This window comes from Solea senegalensis, linkage group LG9 (genome assembly GCF_019176455.1).
Source record: "Solea senegalensis isolate Sse05_10M linkage group LG9, IFAPA_SoseM_1, whole genome shotgun sequence".
In the NCBI taxonomy this organism is placed as follows: Eukaryota; Metazoa; Chordata; class Actinopteri; order Pleuronectiformes; family Soleidae; genus Solea; species Solea senegalensis.
In genome coordinates, this window is record NC_058029.1 from 13,491,071 (window position 1) to 13,510,099 (window position 19,029).

Here is a 19,029-nt window from a genome sequence, read left to right on the forward strand (position 1 = left end):
TGTCTTCTCCGCCCCACCTGATCACTGACAGGCTTTGGCCAAAACAGTTGCGGTGTGTTTTTCCTCCGCAGGACACGGAGGCACCCACTGTCCGGCTCTTGCCAGCACTGTTCAGTAGTGATAAGTTTTGTTAGAAGATTGCTTTCGACTGTGGCTACAATGACAGGTTGCTGCGCTTGAAGTGAACCATGTCAGGTAACTGTTTGCTCCAAATATTTGAAAGGTTTTGTAGAAAAATAACTTGAAAAACAACACATTGTAACGAACGTACAGTCATTGTGTAGAGGTAGTTGATTTGTTGTGTCTAATTATTCCATAGTATCATTTTAACATGTGGTTTTGATTTGATTTATTTGACATAATTAAATAGATATTATATGACAGTATAGCACTGCATCATAAACATTTAAGATGTCAAGGTCGAAGATAACACAAAAGTTAAAAAACAAATGTTGTTTTGTCATTTAGAGGATGACAAGATGGCAACACATGTTATTAAATGTTAAGAAACCTAATAAAACAAAGAGTACATTAAATACAAAACACACAAATTAAATAAGTCAAATTCTTTGTTTTGTTCTAATAACCATTTATTTTAACCAACAGTAGACTGTCATCAGACATTACAGGTTTGTAAATCACTACATACCTCATAAAGATTCAAAACAGGACAACAGTAACTAGGTGGACAATACTAAACTTGTAATCCAAAAAATATTCAGATGGTTGTTATAGATATAAACAGAGCTGAGTAACATGCAATTACATATGTGTAATCATCCCTTCAACAGAGCAAGAGATAAAGACAAAAAGTCAGAAGGACACTGAAGAGGTGAATGAAGAGGTACCAGCTCCTACTCCTTTCAGCGAAGACACTGCAGTGTGCATTGTTTCTGTGAAAAGCTTAAAGGAGAACTGGCAGAAGTGGTCTGATGATCACCAGGAGTACCAGAAGAACAATCCCTTCAGTCAAGAGACCAGGCCCAGTGTAGTGGTCCCTCAGAGGGGACAGGACGACTATGGGAGACCTATGCAGGGCTCCATGACGGAGCAGCGGGGGAGGGATGCCCACACACACGTCAGCAGAGAGGTTCAGGAGCTGTGTGAGGTGATAAGGAACATTGGAGAGCCAAGAAACAGGGATGACGGTGGAGGCAGCAGGGATGGGAGTGTCATTGCTGTAGAGTTTGGGAAACTGTTTGAGCATTATGTGACTATTTCAAATAAATTGGTGGGGATCCTTCTACGAGCAAGGAAGCAGAGGTTGGTTCATTTTGAGGGTGAGATGCTATGGCAGGGGAAGGATGACAATGTCATGATCACTCTGATGACTTGATGTATCTCCAGTTGCTGTTGAAAATGGCTTTTTCTCGCTTACAACGAAAAACCTCATAATTCACACCACCCTACAAGCCCATAAGCAATGCATTTTAGGTGTGCAAACGTGAAGTACTGAATCTAGTGTCCAGGTATATGCATAAGATGAAGTTGTGAAGTTGGCAAAAACAGCACATTTTCTTGAACTGATCGTTTCCATCTACTAGATTGCATTCAATGTTTTAATGTGGGGGAAGTGTAGGAGTGTGTGGCTGAAATGAAGACAGAGTTGTTAATGAGAGTGAGCCAAAGCCAAAGAGAACATGAGGCTACATGTGACAGACAATATGGTGCTAAAGGATGAACTTGATCCCACCTTGCTGTGGTACAGTGTATATGTATTACCAGTGTGCTTGTAGTTTGGGAGATTGTTAGAGGTTGAAATGTAGAATATAAATCACACTGATGCATAACAATTATCTCTATTTCATTATTAAAGAACTATGCATTTGCTGCCATGAAAAATAATAAGCTTTCTTATCATAAAGAGCAGTATATGGTTAAATGAGCTGAGTGTTGCATATTAAAAGTAATTAAAGAAAAAACCTCCTGTTAAAAAGTCCTGTTTGTTAATCAGTTACAGCAGATGATCATTGATCCATAATTGACAGCTGGTGCAGGTAAACTAATGAATGGGTAAGACAGAGATAGACTGTAAACTGATACCACAATGTGGGTTTATGCTACATTAGAAACATACTGAAAACGTTGTTCTGAGACACAGCAATAGTATTTATTTTAAATTAGCATTGGTAAAAGTGCACAACATTTTGTCCAGGACATACACAATGACTTATTTTACATTCCAGTGATAAAGTTCATGCATTCATTGGTTCACATACAGTATACTATAACTTAACACTGTTAGACATTACATCAAATCAATTGTAATATAAGCAAACACCCTATTGGTTTTACAAACATTCACTTTATATATGTATTGAGGTCAGATTTGTGATGCACCAAGGCAGCTCTGTGACACAGGACACCAGTTTTTAAATTACTGTCCATTCAGCCTTCAATATTCTTGGGTGATCTTTGGAAATATTAGTGGATGATACTTGGTCCTTAAAAAGTATTTTTGTTTTATTATATACATAATTATTGGAAATCTTCTGTAAAAACATAAAAAAAAAACGTATTTTACCCAAAAATTTAAGCAGCAAGACACAAGAATTGGCATACATTGGGCTTTCACTTGGATTCAAGTCTAAATAGTTGACATGTTGCCATGTCACAAAATTATAAGATGCTGTCAAACATACAGCAACCTAATGTGGGTGTGAACCACCCAACATAAAGTCTGCACTACATCACATCCAAAGACTGAAAGAATTGAATTCAAATGATCAGTTGGTCTCTTCTTTAGAGTTGAGAAGTTCAATCAGCTGATCTGCCTGCAAAACAAGAACAAAACGGACAAAAGGACAGCTCAGAAATGAACCACTTGGTCTTAATATACGAGTGTATGTATGGTGGTAAAATTGGATTGGTGCTACTGAGAAATTCACTTAAATAAAAATGAGTTTGTTTACAGTGGACTGTCTTTTTTCAACTATCATAATAGCAGCTTTTACACAGTAAATCCCTTGAAAATGGATGCGTGGTCATCTAAACAAAGGCATGATTTGTCAGTGGCTCACCGTGAATAACAAAGGGTGCAGAAACTTTATCTTCCATTCAGCTGATGTTAATGCTGGCAATGACTCTATGCAGAGCACTCTTGCGCCTCTTACAGGCCATAAACTGCTATAGTACACAAATGTCATGAATGTAAATGACTGTAAGAAAACTCATGTTGAGTTACAACTTTTAACATCAAGCAGGGAAACATGAGGGAGATTTTCCACTGCAGAGTGAACAACTTAAATTTCAAAGATGATCAGTTCAGTGGAGCAGTGGTAAGTCAGGAGCTCATTTGCAAAAACGAACAACTAAACTTTTTTAAGTTTTATTTTTAGGACACCTCTGTCTGATGTAGTCAAAGGCACCAACCTCGGTTTGGAGTTACATATCAAGTGTTTTACCTCTTCATAAATAATTATCATTAATCATAAACTGTTAATCTCTGCATCAGTAAATCTGTGCTCCATCTCAGGGTGTACTTCAAAATGAATGTGAACTTTCCAGGATCATTTAAACCTGGCTTGAACAAGCTGTGCCTCCTCAGCCTGGATTGACGTTCATGCAACGGACTAAAGCAGGATGAACTTAGTAGCATAGGTTAAGGCCCGCTTTCTCAGATATCCTGGATTTCTTAATTCTACTTTTGTGCAACACGCCCCTGGTATTACGATGTGTCCTCAGTAATCCAATCATAACCAGGCAGCCTTAAGTGCGACTGTTCAAACACTATGTACAATGTCTCTGATGACAACATTTGTGTGTGCATCAGTGTGAGCATCTGTTTGTGTGTCTGCACAAGTGACAGGGAGAGGGAGAATAAAAGAGGAAATGAAGTGAACCACCATCATCAGTGTTAATACTATGACGGTGACGGCAAATAAAGCAGCTCAGATTATGTCAGCTGAGGATGTGGTCTCCAGTTCCAATTCCTCCTGAGGCCAGACTGTATTTATGCATGCTCAGGAATGTGGCCACATTCTCAAACCACCTGAATGTGATTTCTGTGATTGGATATGAGGACGAAACCAGGACTTGGGGGTGTTCAGACCTGGACTTGGCATGATCTCTCCGTTATTTGATCACCCAGGACAAATGATAATACCAGGTCTGAACACGGTCCCTGTGCAATGAAAATAAACATACTCTACCATGCAATGTGCTGTTTGAGGGTCACAGTCAAATCAATGTTGCTGACTTTACTGTAAGAAAACAACACCTTACTAATGTGAAAAGTGAGACATACCGTGATAAACCAATAGGAATTTAGCCTGTAGATGAGACGGGATGGAAAGAAACCCATTTGACTGGCAGGTGCCAGGACATGAAGGTGTAGGTGTGTAACAGAACAGAATGGGGGCCAATGAAAACCAAACCTGTAGACAAAGCATACATTTTTAAGACTACACAGCAAGTAAGTTTACTTCATTTCAAAGTAACACGGATCTCACCGAAGCTCAAGAATCAACAGCAGTGAAACACACCCAACCAGAAACCACAATTGTTTCTATTAGATCAGGCATCACTGCTCACTCGATAAATACAGTTCAATGTTTAACTACCTATAAGTCGACACTGATGATATCTACTAATTATTTCAATGATTATCAGAATCAGTCTGTCAGTATATGTAAGTTTACAGTATAGAGAAACTTACTTAATTTCTGGTGCATTGTTACTGAATTGCCTGAACTTCATTTGATTTAATTATAAATAAAAGCCTTTCATAGGTGGTAAAATTGCATTAAACATTGTGTCACTGTCAGTAAATACATTATGTCACTATACTTAGCCCACCTAACATCACTGAGATCTGTTATGTTGTTTTTCTGGAGGATCTCCTTCCCTGCTTCGACCATCCGGTTTACTGGAAACGACAACAAAAACAAGTTATCTCTTAATTGCTATAAGAAATTGGACTTCTTTTGTAGCAAATAATTGTTTTTTATGCTGCCCACAACTATATTTTAGTCAGATATTAAAGAGTCAGAACACACAATAAAAACAATAGATTGGTAACAGAAATTTACCAAGAAGAAAAGAAAATATATAGTTGCAGCCTAAGACCCCTTTCAAAAGAGCAAATACATATACAAGTGCTATTTATAAATAAGACTTGTTCTTCCTATCTTACCCAATGGCACATGTTCTTTGGTTAGTGATTTACAGTTCCCAACATGTCGATTCGGGACAACAAGGTAGTGGTGGGGAGCTCCAGGTTTGATGTCTCTGAAGCATGAGATCTCTTCATCCTGTAATAATAATAAGTTAGAAATTCAAACTGAACTAAAACAATTGAGTTTCGAATGCAGACTCAGAGGCCTGAAGCCTACGACCTGAATGTGTTTAGGCAAAAAATTTACAATCACACACAAAAAAATGTACTTGTTTTTTTACAAATTGCAAAGTGAGTAAACATCTACTATTGACTAATATTTGGTATGACGACTGTTCTATTCTTCTAGTTACGCTTACATGTAACATCAAGGATTTTGTAGGATTATAGTCAGATGTATGATTAACCAATTATACCGAATGGGTGCTAATTTCAAAGCAGACTGGAGTTTCAAGATGTGCTGTTCAAGATATTTTGAAGAAGCACAAAAACACTGAAAGAGCACCATAAAAGCAGTGGTAAGTCAAGGAAACATACTGCATACTTCCTTTGAAACTCAGGAGATGTCAAGCAGTGTCATCAGACTCAGAACTGGCAAACACTTGTGAGACTCAGCAGGTTCACCCATCTACTGTCCAGAGAAGTCTCCATGGAATAATTACAGCAAAAAAGCATAACTCTCAACTACAACGCCTATCAAGACACTAACTGAGAAATACAAGCAGATCAGTGTCCATCATGCAGTTCCACCAGGGTGGAGTCTGACTGGCCACAAATTCATTATGCAGAAGGACCACAACCATACAGCCAATGTCATTAAGAACTAACACAGATCTCATCTTTTTCTTCTATTAGCTCACTTTGCATTTTGTAAAATGATAATATTGGCCTCATAAAGCCAAGTGCTAACAGACATATTTGTTTCATCACTTGACAAATCGTGTTTACAAACAGACGGCTAACGCTGGCTAGCTCCCGGCGCTCGTTATCTTATGTTAGTGCAATATTCTCACACAGTGAAGAAGTTCCGTGCCCATTTCATTGTTGACTACTTTGCAGAAAATACATTTCTTGTCATATCCTTCAGCTGGCACGGCGCTGGTTTTGGTCTGAACAGGTTGAGATTCAGAAGCGTCGACTTCAGCCATGATGAACTGTCAGCAAAAACAACAAACAGTAAGACCAGTTCAGTCGATTCTAGAAATCATCGAGCTCACAGGGGCAATGGGATGATTGTCGAGCTGATTTATTATGTAAGAAAAAACACAGCCACAGGAGGGCAGTGTTGTTCAGTGTAAAACTGTCATAACAATGTAGGAGTTTGTGTTCTTATGGAAACTTCACTCAGGAATATGATTCATTTTACTGATTTGCCACACTTGTCTTTCAGTTAGTCAGTGCTGAATTCATTGTGAACTGAAGCCACTTTTTAAATAAAATATGATCTATTAGAATTCTCCTGCAGTTACATACTAAATGTGATCAAATGTTTCACTTCTAATTAATGTTCACACTGTGTTTTTTCTCTCTGTCACTGGCAGTGTTAACATGAGTAAATTAGTTACAGCTCTGTGTAAGTGTGTAATATATGTCACTAATTAACGTGTAATTATCCTGTGTTTAAGGTGTCAAATACATTACCTTTATGAGCTCATCCTCACTGTAAGTAGTTACAGCAGGTATGATGGTGCTGTTCCAAGCATTATTCTTTGACACAATGATGTCCTTTGATCTTTATGTGATGACGTTGAGGTGGTTGTGAGTCTTTTTTTAAGGAGAACAAGAAGAAAGAAGTCTCCTTCTTCAAGGAGGTGAATAATGAGAATTTCTGGAAATATGAGGTTGTAGAGGAAGAACAAGAATTAGAAGAATGGGATTAATAAAGAACTAAGAAGTAGTAAGAATAAGAAAAAATCACTCCTGTTAGGAATAAGCAATAAGACTGGGGCATTGTGGATTAGCCAGTTATCTGGAAATTATAAGACACCCAGAAACTAAACACATTTTAATTCCATGTGGTTTATTCAAAAGAATATTTGCTTATTGAACTGGCTGATCTGGGGCTTGTTTTTCCTTAAAAACTTCTTCTTTCGGCTTCTCCCTTAAGGGGTCGCCACAGTGGATCATCTGCCTCCATTGTGGCCGCTTCTGTTTCACCAATATTTCAATCAATTTTCAGTATTTAGAAGATTCATCGCCTTAATGGCATAATAGCATTTCTTTGAGCAACTGGTCTATGTGTAAGAATATAGACCAGTTTTCCCTATGGAGGGCAGTTATACTTCAGTCTACAGGCTGTTGGAAATTATTATTATTATTAGAAGTCGTCCAGACACTGCAGTTGATTCAAAAATAAAGTTTTTACCCCAACTAGGCTTTGGTATTGGAACCACATTGTAAAGGTCAACATCAACATATAGACTAGTGGGGCCGGGAAACTAACCCACAACCTTCCAAATGAAAGACAGCTTGCTCTACCACTGACTTACCGTCACCCATAGTTCCCTGACATGCTTGGGAAACAGAGGGGTGAGCAGAGAAGTCCGTTGTTTGTTATTGTCTGCAGTCCCCATTCAATGTTGATGTTCACACTCCCAGTTAACAACTACAAACTAAAATATGCAATTTTTGACTATGATCGGTGTATAATTGTGCCACCAGAATGTGGATTTTACACAATTTCCCCTAGTTGGCTGCTTTCTCACACTGGCTGGCTACTGAAATTTGGCATATACAAAGAGGTGTCAGTAGATTAAGATGTTGTAAAACGTGATTGTAGCAGAGTCACATTCATTTCTGACAAGAATTGTCTGGCTTGAAGCCCTGGGACCTTTTGACTTATTTGGGAACCCTCACATGCCTGCATCTCCATTGCATCTTCATGTAGGTCAGATTAAATAAAAACAGTCAGTAGGTTTAAATGTCTTTGAGTGTCTATACAATAGACACACACATCTATGACAAAGGACCCCGTTCTATGCCTCTTGCTCTTTGCATTCTGTTTTGGACTGATTAATAAATAATAAAGCAGATAATATTTTATTTTATAATGTTTGATTTGTCCCCGCGACCTTCATGTGGAGGATAAAGCAGTAGAAGATGGATGGATGGATAGTTTGATTTGTATAATCTCAATATTTTTATTCAGACATTAGTATGCTGAACTGTAGGCCAGTATAATGCATGTCCTTACATGGCGTCTCTGCTTGGGGGGGTACTAGTCAATGTCACCAAGAAAGACAAAGATTTTCATACACACAAAGCAATGTAAATAGGCACACAAGAACATCTAGGAATCATGCTTTACTTTCCTTTTTACATTTTCAAAAATAATTAAAATATACTAATAAGTTAAAAAAAAAAAAGAAAAACATGTCAAATATCTGAAAGGTTTCCCTGAAATATGATCCCAGCTGTGTAAAAAGCCAGGCCACCAGCCAAGTGGTGTCTCACTTTTAAAAAAACAAAAAAAAACAGTCGTAACAGTTTACACAAATACATATTTTATAGCTGATACATTATTGTTAGTGTTTCTCTAAAAAGAGTACAGGAAATGGAGACTCACAACCACAATGTCCCCAAGTGTTTTCACCATAGAAATAAATACGTGTCTTTTTGAGCGTGAAGTGTTTTTGAGCCAAACAATACTACATAACAAATTCACGCTCACACATGTAGAAACATACTAGACATTGAAAATTCAGGTATACAACTTTTAAATTGGAAAATCTAAAGATAAAATTTAATTTAAGACTTTAGGACCTGAGTGTACTAACAGTAGGTATAACCTTTTAATGGTCTTAATTTGAACTCTATCTTTGAATTCCCCCCATAACCAAAGGAGGGCATGGAGAGCTTAAAGCTTCAGATGCCAGTAACTAACTGGGCCTGGCATGAGGCTGCTGATGAATAGCTTGTAGTTTAAAGCAACAGGACCCCAAATCATAGGCTTGCATGTGGCATCTTCTACTGAACACAGGTCAAACCAGTGCAAAGAGAAAGCCAGCCCAAGAACCACAGGAACAGACTTCATACGCACTGTGTGTGGGCTAATTTTCAGCCAGCTACACAGACGATACTGGAGCAATTGTTTTCTCAGTCTTTGTACAGTAGTAGCTTAACTGCATGTACTCCATGAAGTAATTTAGCCCTGTCACTCCAGACAGGAGTATGCGTTCCACATTGATTTTATGTCACATTTTTAGATGTTCTTTCTCAGCTCTGCATAGTCCAGACCTCGAGGTCTTGTACTATAAAGTCTTCTTGATTGGAGAGCGGTGCATTGTGGAAGGTAGGGCAGGAAAAACTTGCCCCATGGTTCAAATCAGCATCCAGCCACAGAGCGAAGCCATTCCTACAAACAGAGGGAAAAGAAGGTCTTAAATATTCATTGTAATCTCACCGGCAGCAGGTTTAAGGAAGTGTTTTGTTGTCTTTTTTTTACAATTTTATGGCACAAATAGCTTCAACTTTTTCCCTTTAAGTAACATGTCTGCATTTTACAGGGAGGAAAAAATCAATAAAACCACATAACTTACCCTCCTCCACCAATTTGCAGAGAGTCCATTTTGCCATTTACAAGGTAAGAGTTCTCCCCACTCCACCTGTACACCTGAACAAAGTCCAAACACAAGACATTAGAAACTAATATGTATTTACAAAAATAGACAGCAGCAATCATTTTGTTAACCTCAAACACACCTGTTGTCAAAATAACATATTCGGGTCTTACCTGAAATGTAGGGTTGAAGCTGAACAGGAAGGTTTCACCTGTGCCATAGTAGTATTTACTGACTCTGAACGGAACTGTGGAAAATGCCCCAAACACCTGTGAACAAAAAGGCAAAGGTCATTACAGAAGTACCCCCAGCTATAAGCCTTCCCTGACTCAAGGTGTGATTGTGTTTTTTTATATATTAATAAGAGTTACGAGGAAGATGCAAACCTTTTTGTTCATGTCTTTGACGACCAGTAGCACTGGACTGTCCAGACCTTTCATATTCCTGTACATGGTCTTCAAGCTGCTGCCATGGACAGCAGTGCTGTACACAAGTTGCCATGAATGGCATTGGATCCTCGCTGGCAAATGAGCAACAAGCTGTTGGGGAGAAAAAAAATAGTGAATAAAAAGATGCCATAATTATAGCATAACAGTGTCGTAATTAGTGGAAATCATCCTCTTTGATTCATCAAAGATAGTCTGACTGACCTGCTCCAGGTCTTGATCACCCAGCAGCTGGCTGTGCTCATTCAACACAGGCACAGCATCGTCTCCTTCCTCCTGGTACTCGGGCTCCTCCACCTCCGAGTCCTCGGAGCTGCACAAACTCAGGCGCCGCTTGGAGTCCTTCACTCGGATAATCTGGATAAAAATACAAGTCAAAATGTGTAATCATACATGAATATAATAATTTGTATATATATATATGTATATATATAGATACATATATGTATCTATATATATACATATATATGTATACATATATATACATATATATTGAACCCCATAGTGTTGTCAGTCATTTTGTATTTTTTAAATGTTCCTATTTTGTTTCCTCCTGTAAAAAGAGTTTGCTGTTTATTTTTTAATACTCTCATATTAGTAGCCTACTTCTCATATAACTCCTTCCCCCATGCTCCCACCTGCATTTACATGCAGTGGGTAGACTGTACTGTAGCCTAGATATTGTACTAGTTAGTTAGTAGTCCACAGAACATCAATAACTACAGCAGCTAGACTTCAGCTGAGACGACAGATTTAAGAGCAGATGGAGGGAAGATGCTGATGATAAAACAACCGGTAACGCATCTGAGTCGTCCTACCTCCACGTAAGGCTCCATGCAATTACTGCTGGCAATGTACAGCACTTGGATATTTTCTGGCAAGAGCTTCATGTCTCCTCGTTTCTCTGTCGCTCACCTTACCCACACAATAACTCTGACCATGCGCTATCCATTCAGTTTTGTACCCGCTGGATGGGTGCGTAACTTTCACTCTGTGTGCGTGTGTGTGAAACGCGATTGGTTGGAAACACGTGCAGAGGGTGCTCTGATTGGCTGCTTCTGACACTGAACGGTTTCTTTTCTCATTAAACAGGAAAGTGAACGGCGGTTGTGTGACCGTGGGAGTAAGAAAGAAAAAGGATGTCCATATATGGAGACTGTGTGATTTCCCAGAACCTCTGGGACAACAGCCAAACTCCCAGACTCCAATTCAGATCTCATTTACTGTAAACCAGGGAGCCTTGGTGGTTCTGCTCACACATTTATAGGACTAGTGATGCTGCTGCAGGGTTGAGGATAATCCGTTTAACCCATCTCTGACCTAAATATGAACCTGTCTTTTATAGCCACAGAAAGCTTTGCTTTTGTTTTGTTTTTTTTACTTGTTTTGAGGGGAGGTTGTATGAGGTATTAACACAGTTGACACTGACTTCACTGAGTGCACCTCCATCCCCAAGACCATAGCTGCACGTGAGGACACAAGGAAAAGCTGATATTAGCCATTTAACCAAAGGCTCACCTAATACAATCTGTTTGCTTTAGTTTACTGTGTCATAACAATAAGTCAGCCGATTTATCTTTCTTTATCAAAAAAAAAGTCACAAAAAAAAGCACAATTGAACTATGCTGATGGAGGTGACAGTGGATCCTTGAGTCCTCTGCGCTGTGTCGTAAAATTGCCAATTTTCTCACAGGAAATTGGTGCAGGGGGGATGAGTGACACAAACTTCAGTTTCCAGTCATGGACGGCTGTGAGATAAAGCAGCAGTAACATTCATAGACTCAAGGGGGTTATATTTTATGAGGTGGGTCTTTAGTTGCTTTGCTAAGCTCAGTTTTTCCTCAGATTGGTTCCCCATGATGGCGGTGTACTCGGTGACATCAGTGTACTTACACACGACTACACTTCATAAAAGTCTGAAATATCAATTATGTATCAAACATGTATGTGTGTGTGGTAGTGTAGTACCTACCTCCCATTTCTGATCAGTTTTGTTGACAGGATGGCTGAGGAGCTTGTTGATCACAGCCGCCTTGTTGTTCTCCACAACCAGATAGTGATTGGGATGCTTCTCTCTGATGAAGTAGCCGGGCTGGACGTGCTTTTTGTTGCCTTTAGTGTACATATCTGGTGACCACTGCACAAAGAATGTGTAGAGGTGGTCAACCCTGCAGGGACAAAAAGTGATTTTTTTGTATTACTTAAATGCACAAATAAGAGTTGTCATTCCTATCACTTGCTATGGCCACATGTGGGAGGTAACACCCGCCATCAAACACATATGTCATCTGAAATATAGCAAGAGCATCGTTTGACTTATATTTCATAGTGTTGCTGACATTTCAAAACATCTAAAATAATTGGCTTGGTTGAGCAATTGCCATTTCACAACTGAAACGTGCCTTGTCACGAAAAACAGGAAACTGACACGGTGGATGTTTTAAACATACAGTCATTCTGCGATGAGGAATTTTGATAAGTGGGAGGATATCTGTTTCTCCCACCTACATCACAAACACACAGCTCTATGGCTTCTATGTAGCCTATTGATTAGCTCTCCACCATTGAATGCAATTTACAATTTCATATGCTGTCCTTGCACATAGGTAGAAAATAAATAAATCAACACAAGCAACAATGATCAAAGATTGGATTGTTAGTGGACCCAAGATGACCAAACTGAAGTTCTGATAACCACACCGGGATTCAGAAAGCAGCGTATTTAAAAACTTGCTGCTGATGCGTTTCACTTACTCTCCAACGCTGTAAGCAACTCCCATGGCTGACTGAAGATGAAGTGTGGAAACTGTGAAGAGAAGTAAATTGTAGTATTGGAGGCTCAGTGCTTATCCAGCAGCTCTACTGAGTCTCTCCCGTCGTCTGCATTTATACCAGTGGATCGATTGCTGAGATAAGCTCCTTTGACCATAAACCCTCCCTTACTCCCCTCACAGATTTGCATGGCCTGCACATATTCACTAAAGGATTTCACAATGGCGCCTCAAAGCCAAAGTTGGGAACACATTAACTTGACCTGCTCTCAGTCCCTGTCCTCAAATTTATTTCAGTGACTGTGTCAAGGTTGTACAGTAGCTCAGTGATTCAATGAAGTGACTGGGTGGAAAAGTAGCAATGTGAATATTAACTTCTTTTTCTGACTCCACTACATTTCATTAATGCCATTTTTTTGCTATTGCACTCAACAAACAGCTGCAATCAGCATTTACTTTGCACTTAATCAGTTGAAAAACATAAAATCTGAGCAGTGCAATCTATTTGTGAATAATGAGCAGTCTTCCCTTTGATTATTAAGAAAATAAATTAAAATTAAGAAAATAAGAAATTGTCTTATTAATCATCTCTTGTTCTCTCTAGTTGATTGTATTTAGGTGTTTAATCCAGAGTAAAAATACAGATTATGGTTTACCAGACGTTATGTAGCATCATCATACTTATCCCTATACACTGAACTCTTGGTTTGACTCTCTGTCCAGACTCATTCAGTCTATATAAACAGGCTAACTCTGATTTCAGTGTTCATGCTAAACTAATCTAGTTAACATCTAGCTCTTAACTTTACTGCTGCGTTTGTCCGTTTGTTAATCTGTCTTTGAGCAGCACTATTCAAGAAGGGAAGGTCAGATTTGGTTGACATTTCCTGTGGATGGATCGTAGGTTATAGCCCATAGAAGAAATTCTTTGATTTTGGTGGTGATCTAGATTTGGGATTGCTTGAAAAACAATTGTTTACCTTGTAAGATAGCTGTGTGTACTGACACAATGGAAGCAGCCTTGGGGGTGGTTTGTTCCTAAAAATCAAACTCCACATTTAAGTGAGATGCATGCTGTTCATTTCTTTCTTACATATCTTTTGTCCTTTAACAGCCTAAATGTCCATTTTATAACACAGCACAACAAGCAAAATAAAGAGTGCATTATATGTTAGTTTTTCAGCCAGGAGTCAGTAGTCATAAATTTGAGTTTTGGGGCTTATACAATATCCTGTAAGTCCATTGAGCAGGCACGTTCTATAGCATTAAGTTATACAACCCTTCACATATATAACTGTGATTATGTATTCAAGCACAGACACTTTGCTTTTGGATTAAGTGTCTAGCCATGTGACTTCTTTATCAGATTCATTGGATACACTCAATGGCATTATCTCCCTGCATTTATCTAAACAGTATCCCTATTTCAGGATTATCTCAGACGCAAGCCTCAATATAAAGATTTAATCAAACCAGCACACCTTGATTGGTGTGTTGACCATTTATAAATGATCATAGTTCAATACAAATCATTCACACCTGATCAATATAGACTACTATTTCTAAAAACAAATGCTCAGTTGTTTATTCCGACTGTACTGCGTTGAATCAACACAAATACACAGACTTCTTGTTGGTTCTGGATCAAATGAATATGCTGATAAATAGAAACTAATCCTATTGTAATCCTGTCCTGAGACGTGTGTGAGGATTTTTATGTTCAAATCACATATCCTGAACGACATCTCTGTACTTCAGCAAATATAAGTGGCACAACATCTGCATTAATGTCACCCAAACAATCTGGATGCTACAGGTGCAATGACAGGACCCTGTTCCGTTAAATGATACAATAGTTGCTGATGTTACTGTCCCTGCATGCGCACAGGTTTGTTCATGCTCAGATATTGGGATACTACAGCAGCCATGATGTTCTTACACAAGACAAATAGAAAAGGATCAATTTGACACACAGACACCGTTCACAGGTAAACACACAAGCGCACAGATATACATTTATAGATGCACAGTATAAATGAATTGTGTGCAAAACATGTACATGCTATACTCGCTAAAGTGTTCAGAAAAGATTACAATATTTTTAGGTTATGTCGGAACTAATGTAATGTCATGTATCTCTGGCTTTATATACCCAAATGTTGTAGAAAACGTGAAGATTTAAATAATTCTGTTTTTAAAGGTGATTGATGAAATAGTTAATGTGATAACAAATTCCTCCATTTTCACTGAAAGAAACTGTGTCAAAGAAAACAACATCAAGTCATATTCACTTACTCACTATTAGCTCTCTATCACACACACACACACACACACACTGTCTAATTTCTTGCTCTGAGGTTGCAGCATCAGTTCTTACACAGCTGTTATTGCTTCACCTCTCCCCCAATTCCTGTAAACTCTCTCTGGCACAGACACAATGTTGCTTCCAGCCACGCATGGGAAAAACCTCCATGAGCTGAATGTTTTTCCCGGAAAAACATTCAGCTTTATCCCGGAAACCTGTTTGTGGCAGTGTGCATGTCAGACAGTGTTGTCAGACAAGGGTATTTACAAAATGATGCCAATTTATGCCAATTTAATACAATACAAGACAATCTTACCAAGTCATTTCCAAATTAATTTTTACTGCTGAAGATAATTTGTAGATTATTGTGACCAATAGAAAGCAACAATCACTTAACTTAACTCTAAGTCGCGTTCGACTTTGAGTCATGTGGTGGGAAATAGTACAGACAACCCAATACCTATACCAAATGTTTGGTTGGAAAGTTTTTAGAGATGCAGGTGTCATACATTCTTTCTCCAACTGTTTCCATTGCAAAACAACTTTCCCCCGCTGAAATATTTTTTTTTTTTTTTTTTTTTTTTTTTTAGAAATATCGAATGCATGCTCTGGTCAATTATAGTATTTCATTACAGTTACTCAAACGGCTTTTATGTTTTTGACCAGTACCAATACATGTTCAAGTGGGACCAATTCCACCATGATGTGACCCACACTTCAAATTGTTCAATTTGTGTATACTGTATGGAAATATCAAGAAGAAGAGGAAGAAGAAAATTGAAACCGAGAAAATTGGAGGATAACAAAATCATTTTGATATCATAATCACAAAATGTTTACAACATGATGTACACTTTATTTTTTGACCGTTATCCATCCATTCATAATTTTGTCACTCAAATACCTAAATATCTTTATGTTCAAAATAAATAAATTAACTAAACTAAACTAATTATCTGTCTTTACTGCAACCATTTATGTTTCTACAATCAGTATGAAGCAAAAATAGAACTGTGCAGAGATCATTGAAAGTAGCATAAGCTGAACACTGCAGGGGCATTGATTTTCAGGCAAAGTTCGTCATTGCTAAAACCCACGATTTGAATGCATGTGCGTAGGCACAGGAAGTGTGTGTCTGTCTGTGTGGTGTATGTTCATGTATAAGACATATTCATCTGTGTGTGTGCGCGTGTCGGTGCACAGGTTGTTCATGCATGCAAGTCAATAGTGTACATGTCGAAATGATAATGAAACAGAAGTGAACATTTGTCAATCAATTCAGAGAGAATGGTCACAGGTCACACAATGGTTAGAGGTGAAACTGTGTCAGCTGCAGTGTATTGTCATCTTACCTAATGGTGATGATCAACCATCTCTTTCCTTTGGGTATTTCGTATATGCTCAGCGAATCGTATGAAACCCAATTTAGGTTTAAGGACGACTGGCTGCTCTGTCTAGGACCTGTTTTCAGATGTGTTAGTGTTTCCATCCTTTTGTTCACCTCTTGTGAACCTTTCTAACAGCCTGCTATGAGAAAAAAAACTCATAGCAGACCATTGGAAAGGTATTAAACCACAAAAGCAGGATAATGCAGTTCTGCTTTTGTTTTGTCTTCAAAAAAAGAGCTAACAGAACTGGTTTGGGCTGGACACAGCATTGATTTCTTACTGTGAAATGTGTGGGCTTGTGTGCTTACTTGCATGTATGCTTGTGTGTACATGACCGATATTCTGTATCTCCCCTCATGTCTTCTCCTTCTCTTTCACCATGATCAATTGCTTACTGCTTAGCACGGTTGTTTTTGAGATACTTCACTTTTATTGAATCTTATTTAGTGACAGACTGATGCAACCCGCTAGGCAGGTAGTAAAGTTCAGATTTAGTCCTGATGACCGTGTAACTGCTGTCTGCTGTGTCAGTAGAGGTTAATCAGTGATGTTTCTGATGGAGTAAGACTTCCATTGACCTACCTACAAGGCGAAAAGAGTCAACACACACAGTATGTGAATAAAAACCACAAGTGACATTTTCAAGACGAAGCCAGACTGCCACATCCTCTGCAGGTATACTGCTTCAATGGAAATTTGATCAACCATGACGTTAGAAAAAAACCCATTCAGTTATGAATCACTTTCAATGTATTTTATCCTACGTCAACCTTTTGTTTTTACATTTTAAAGATTATCAGGTGTTGTAAATGCATTTAGTGTTATTAATATATTATCTTAACCGCAGATTAAAATAAGCAATGGTCCCATCGCGACTCTGGGTATTATCAATTATCTATGTTTCAACAACTGAATGAAGTATCTGGTGCCTGGACTGACTCCATCTCATATTACCAATTTCTTTACTATATCTTACATAGCTATACTCATTACTGCTTACTAATACTGATAATGAGAATTGCTATTAATGTTATTGATTTGTGAAATACTCCCTGGTCTATCTTTTCTCTTTCTTCTCTTGAATTTGATGTTGTCTGCAATCTGTTGACTTTGTTTCTCTACATGTGACACTTACTGCACATCTGTCTCTCTGTGACTCTTCCTGAGGTTTCTCCTTTTTTTTCCCCTGTAAAAGGGTTTTTGTGGAGTTTTTGACAGAGGGTGTCACTTGATGTATGTTGGGCTATATAAATAAAATTGAATTTAATTTTATCCTTTTATTTTTTTGCTTATAATCCCAGGAAAGGTGATAAAGTTCTATCTGTGTCACTGGGTGATGCATCTTGGCAGATTACCTACAAAGTCTTTACGACACTTTTGCATTATGATCCCATAAACTTTCATTAAGATTCACCAACAGGCAAAAAAAATACATGTTCATTTTTTCATTTTACCAGCAAATGCCTGCAAAATTAAAGACACCATACACCACAGCTCAATTCAAATGTCAGTGTGGTACTCAGTTGAGATGCCATCTTATATTTTTCTTTACTAAAATGTGCTAAATAACCTCAGGTGTCCTCTGAAGCAGTCACACCTTTTCTGTCATCACCCCTGGATTCATAATTGTGATGGCTGTCTACATTAGAATCATGGTTTTATAAATGTGCTGTTTGCTTGTGGCTGGTGGCCTGCCAAAACAAACCTGACCAAACGCAGGGCAAACTGAACAATAGTCACCTCTGCACTTCAGACTAGACTGGATTTTACAGATTTTACCAGCGATGTGTCATCCATTTTGCTGCAGGTGTGCAGTCTTTTACGGAGTCCACAGTCATTAAACTAAATGAGTCTACTGTAAAATATGGTGTGGCAGTGAAAAACCTTTAGCTTCACTTAACAGAGGCAATTCTTATTGTGACTATTTTGTTACCACAGGCAAAGATAATAATAATAATAACTCAGAATAGTAATAAAACCAGATATACATTAGGTGAAATCTGAAACATTAAATGTCTGATAGACTGTGATGCTGGTTCTCCGTTATCAGGTCCTTTTTATTTCAAAATTGAGTTCACTAGTTGAATATTACTTTATCTAAATACATGCAAGCAAGCTCATCAAACTTTCAGTGACCTCCATGCTTGCTCTTTTTGCACATGCCTCATGAATTCCACGCACTACGCTGGCATGACTTCAGTATGAATCCGTGGTCAGTGCCTGGTTTCTGTGTCTCATACACAGATGACTGTGACACATAACTTGGCTCCTGTGCACGTTTTCTGTCTCATGAACGCTTATCAGGTGTGTGGCACACTGGTGTAAAACTAATTATAAACAGTGTCATTATCATTTGTTTATTCACTAATTGCAGGTTGCACTGAAGTTCAACCTGGGTCATTCTTGCTCACGTTTTGCACAGAATCATTTGTAACATCCATTCA

The 19,029-nt window shown here is 38.3% G+C and overlaps 3 protein-coding genes across 4 annotated transcripts; 1 reads left to right on the plus strand and 2 right to left on the minus strand.

Annotated features, from left to right (window-relative positions):
• The first annotated feature begins 14 nt into the window (after nt 1-14).
• si:dkey-29b11.3 (actin-binding Rho-activating protein-like) lies at nt 15-1,790 on the plus strand. The gene is made up of 2 exons (XM_044035039.1): nt 15-195; nt 792-1,790. Exons 1-2 carry the CDS (start codon nt 189-191, stop codon nt 1,334-1,336), a joined length of 552 nt encoding a protein of 183 aa, XP_043890974.1. The 5' UTR covers nt 15-188; the 3' UTR covers nt 1,337-1,790.
• A 298-nt stretch (nt 1,791-2,088) lies between these two features.
• Nucleotides 2,089-6,310, minus strand: hint3 (histidine triad nucleotide binding protein 3). Its single transcript, XM_044035040.1, has 5 exons — nt 6,130-6,310; nt 5,135-5,252; nt 4,798-4,867; nt 4,247-4,376; nt 2,089-2,774 (listed from the first exon to the last, which is right to left on the minus strand). Exons 1-5 carry the CDS (start codon nt 6,262-6,264, stop codon nt 2,727-2,729), a joined length of 501 nt encoding a protein of 166 aa, XP_043890975.1. The 5' UTR covers nt 6,265-6,310; the 3' UTR covers nt 2,089-2,726.
• A 2,094-nt stretch (nt 6,311-8,404) lies between these two features.
• LOC122774263 (nuclear receptor coactivator 7) lies at nt 8,405-13,014 on the minus strand. Of its 2 annotated transcripts, XM_044033372.1 has the most exons (7): nt 12,876-13,014; nt 12,094-12,289; nt 10,326-10,478; nt 10,062-10,214; nt 9,849-9,944; nt 9,655-9,728; nt 8,405-9,470 (listed from the first exon to the last, which is right to left on the minus strand). In XM_044033372.1, exons 1-7 carry the CDS (start codon nt 12,899-12,901, stop codon nt 9,332-9,334), a joined length of 837 nt encoding a protein of 278 aa, XP_043889307.1. In that variant the 5' UTR covers nt 12,902-13,014; the 3' UTR covers nt 8,405-9,331. The 2 variants fall into 2 exon arrangements, with proteins under 2 accessions (XP_043889307.1, XP_043889308.1); XM_044033373.1 differs by lacking the exons at nt 12,094-12,289; nt 12,876-13,014 and adding an exon at nt 10,940-11,470.
• Nucleotides 13,015-19,029: the final 6,015 nt, after the last annotated feature.

Bases quoted from the DNA above. Each gene is read 5' to 3' on its own strand.
- hint3 (XM_044035040.1), bottom strand. From the start codon at position 6,264: ATGGCTGAAGTCGACGCTTCTGAATCTCAACCTGTTCAGACCAAAACC. The intron at 5,253-6,129 runs GTGAGAATATTG...TTATTATTACAG, and splicing joins GCACGGAACTTCTTCACTGT to GATGAAGAGATCTCATGCTT. The intron at 4,377-4,797 runs GTGGGCTAAGTA...CTTTGTCTACAG, and splicing joins ACAGATCTCAGTGATGTTAG to GTTTGGTTTTCATTGGCCCC.
- LOC122774263 (XM_044033372.1), bottom strand. From the start codon at position 12,901: ATGGGAGTTGCTTACAGCGTTGGAGA. The intron at 10,479-12,093 runs GTAGGTACTACA...ATTTTTATCCAG, and splicing joins AAACTGATCAGAAATGGGAG to ATTATCCGAGTGAAGGACTC. The intron at 9,471-9,654 runs GTAAGTTATGTG...CTCTGTTTGTAG, and splicing joins CTGCAAATTGGTGGAGGAGG to GAATGGCTTCGCTCTGTGGC.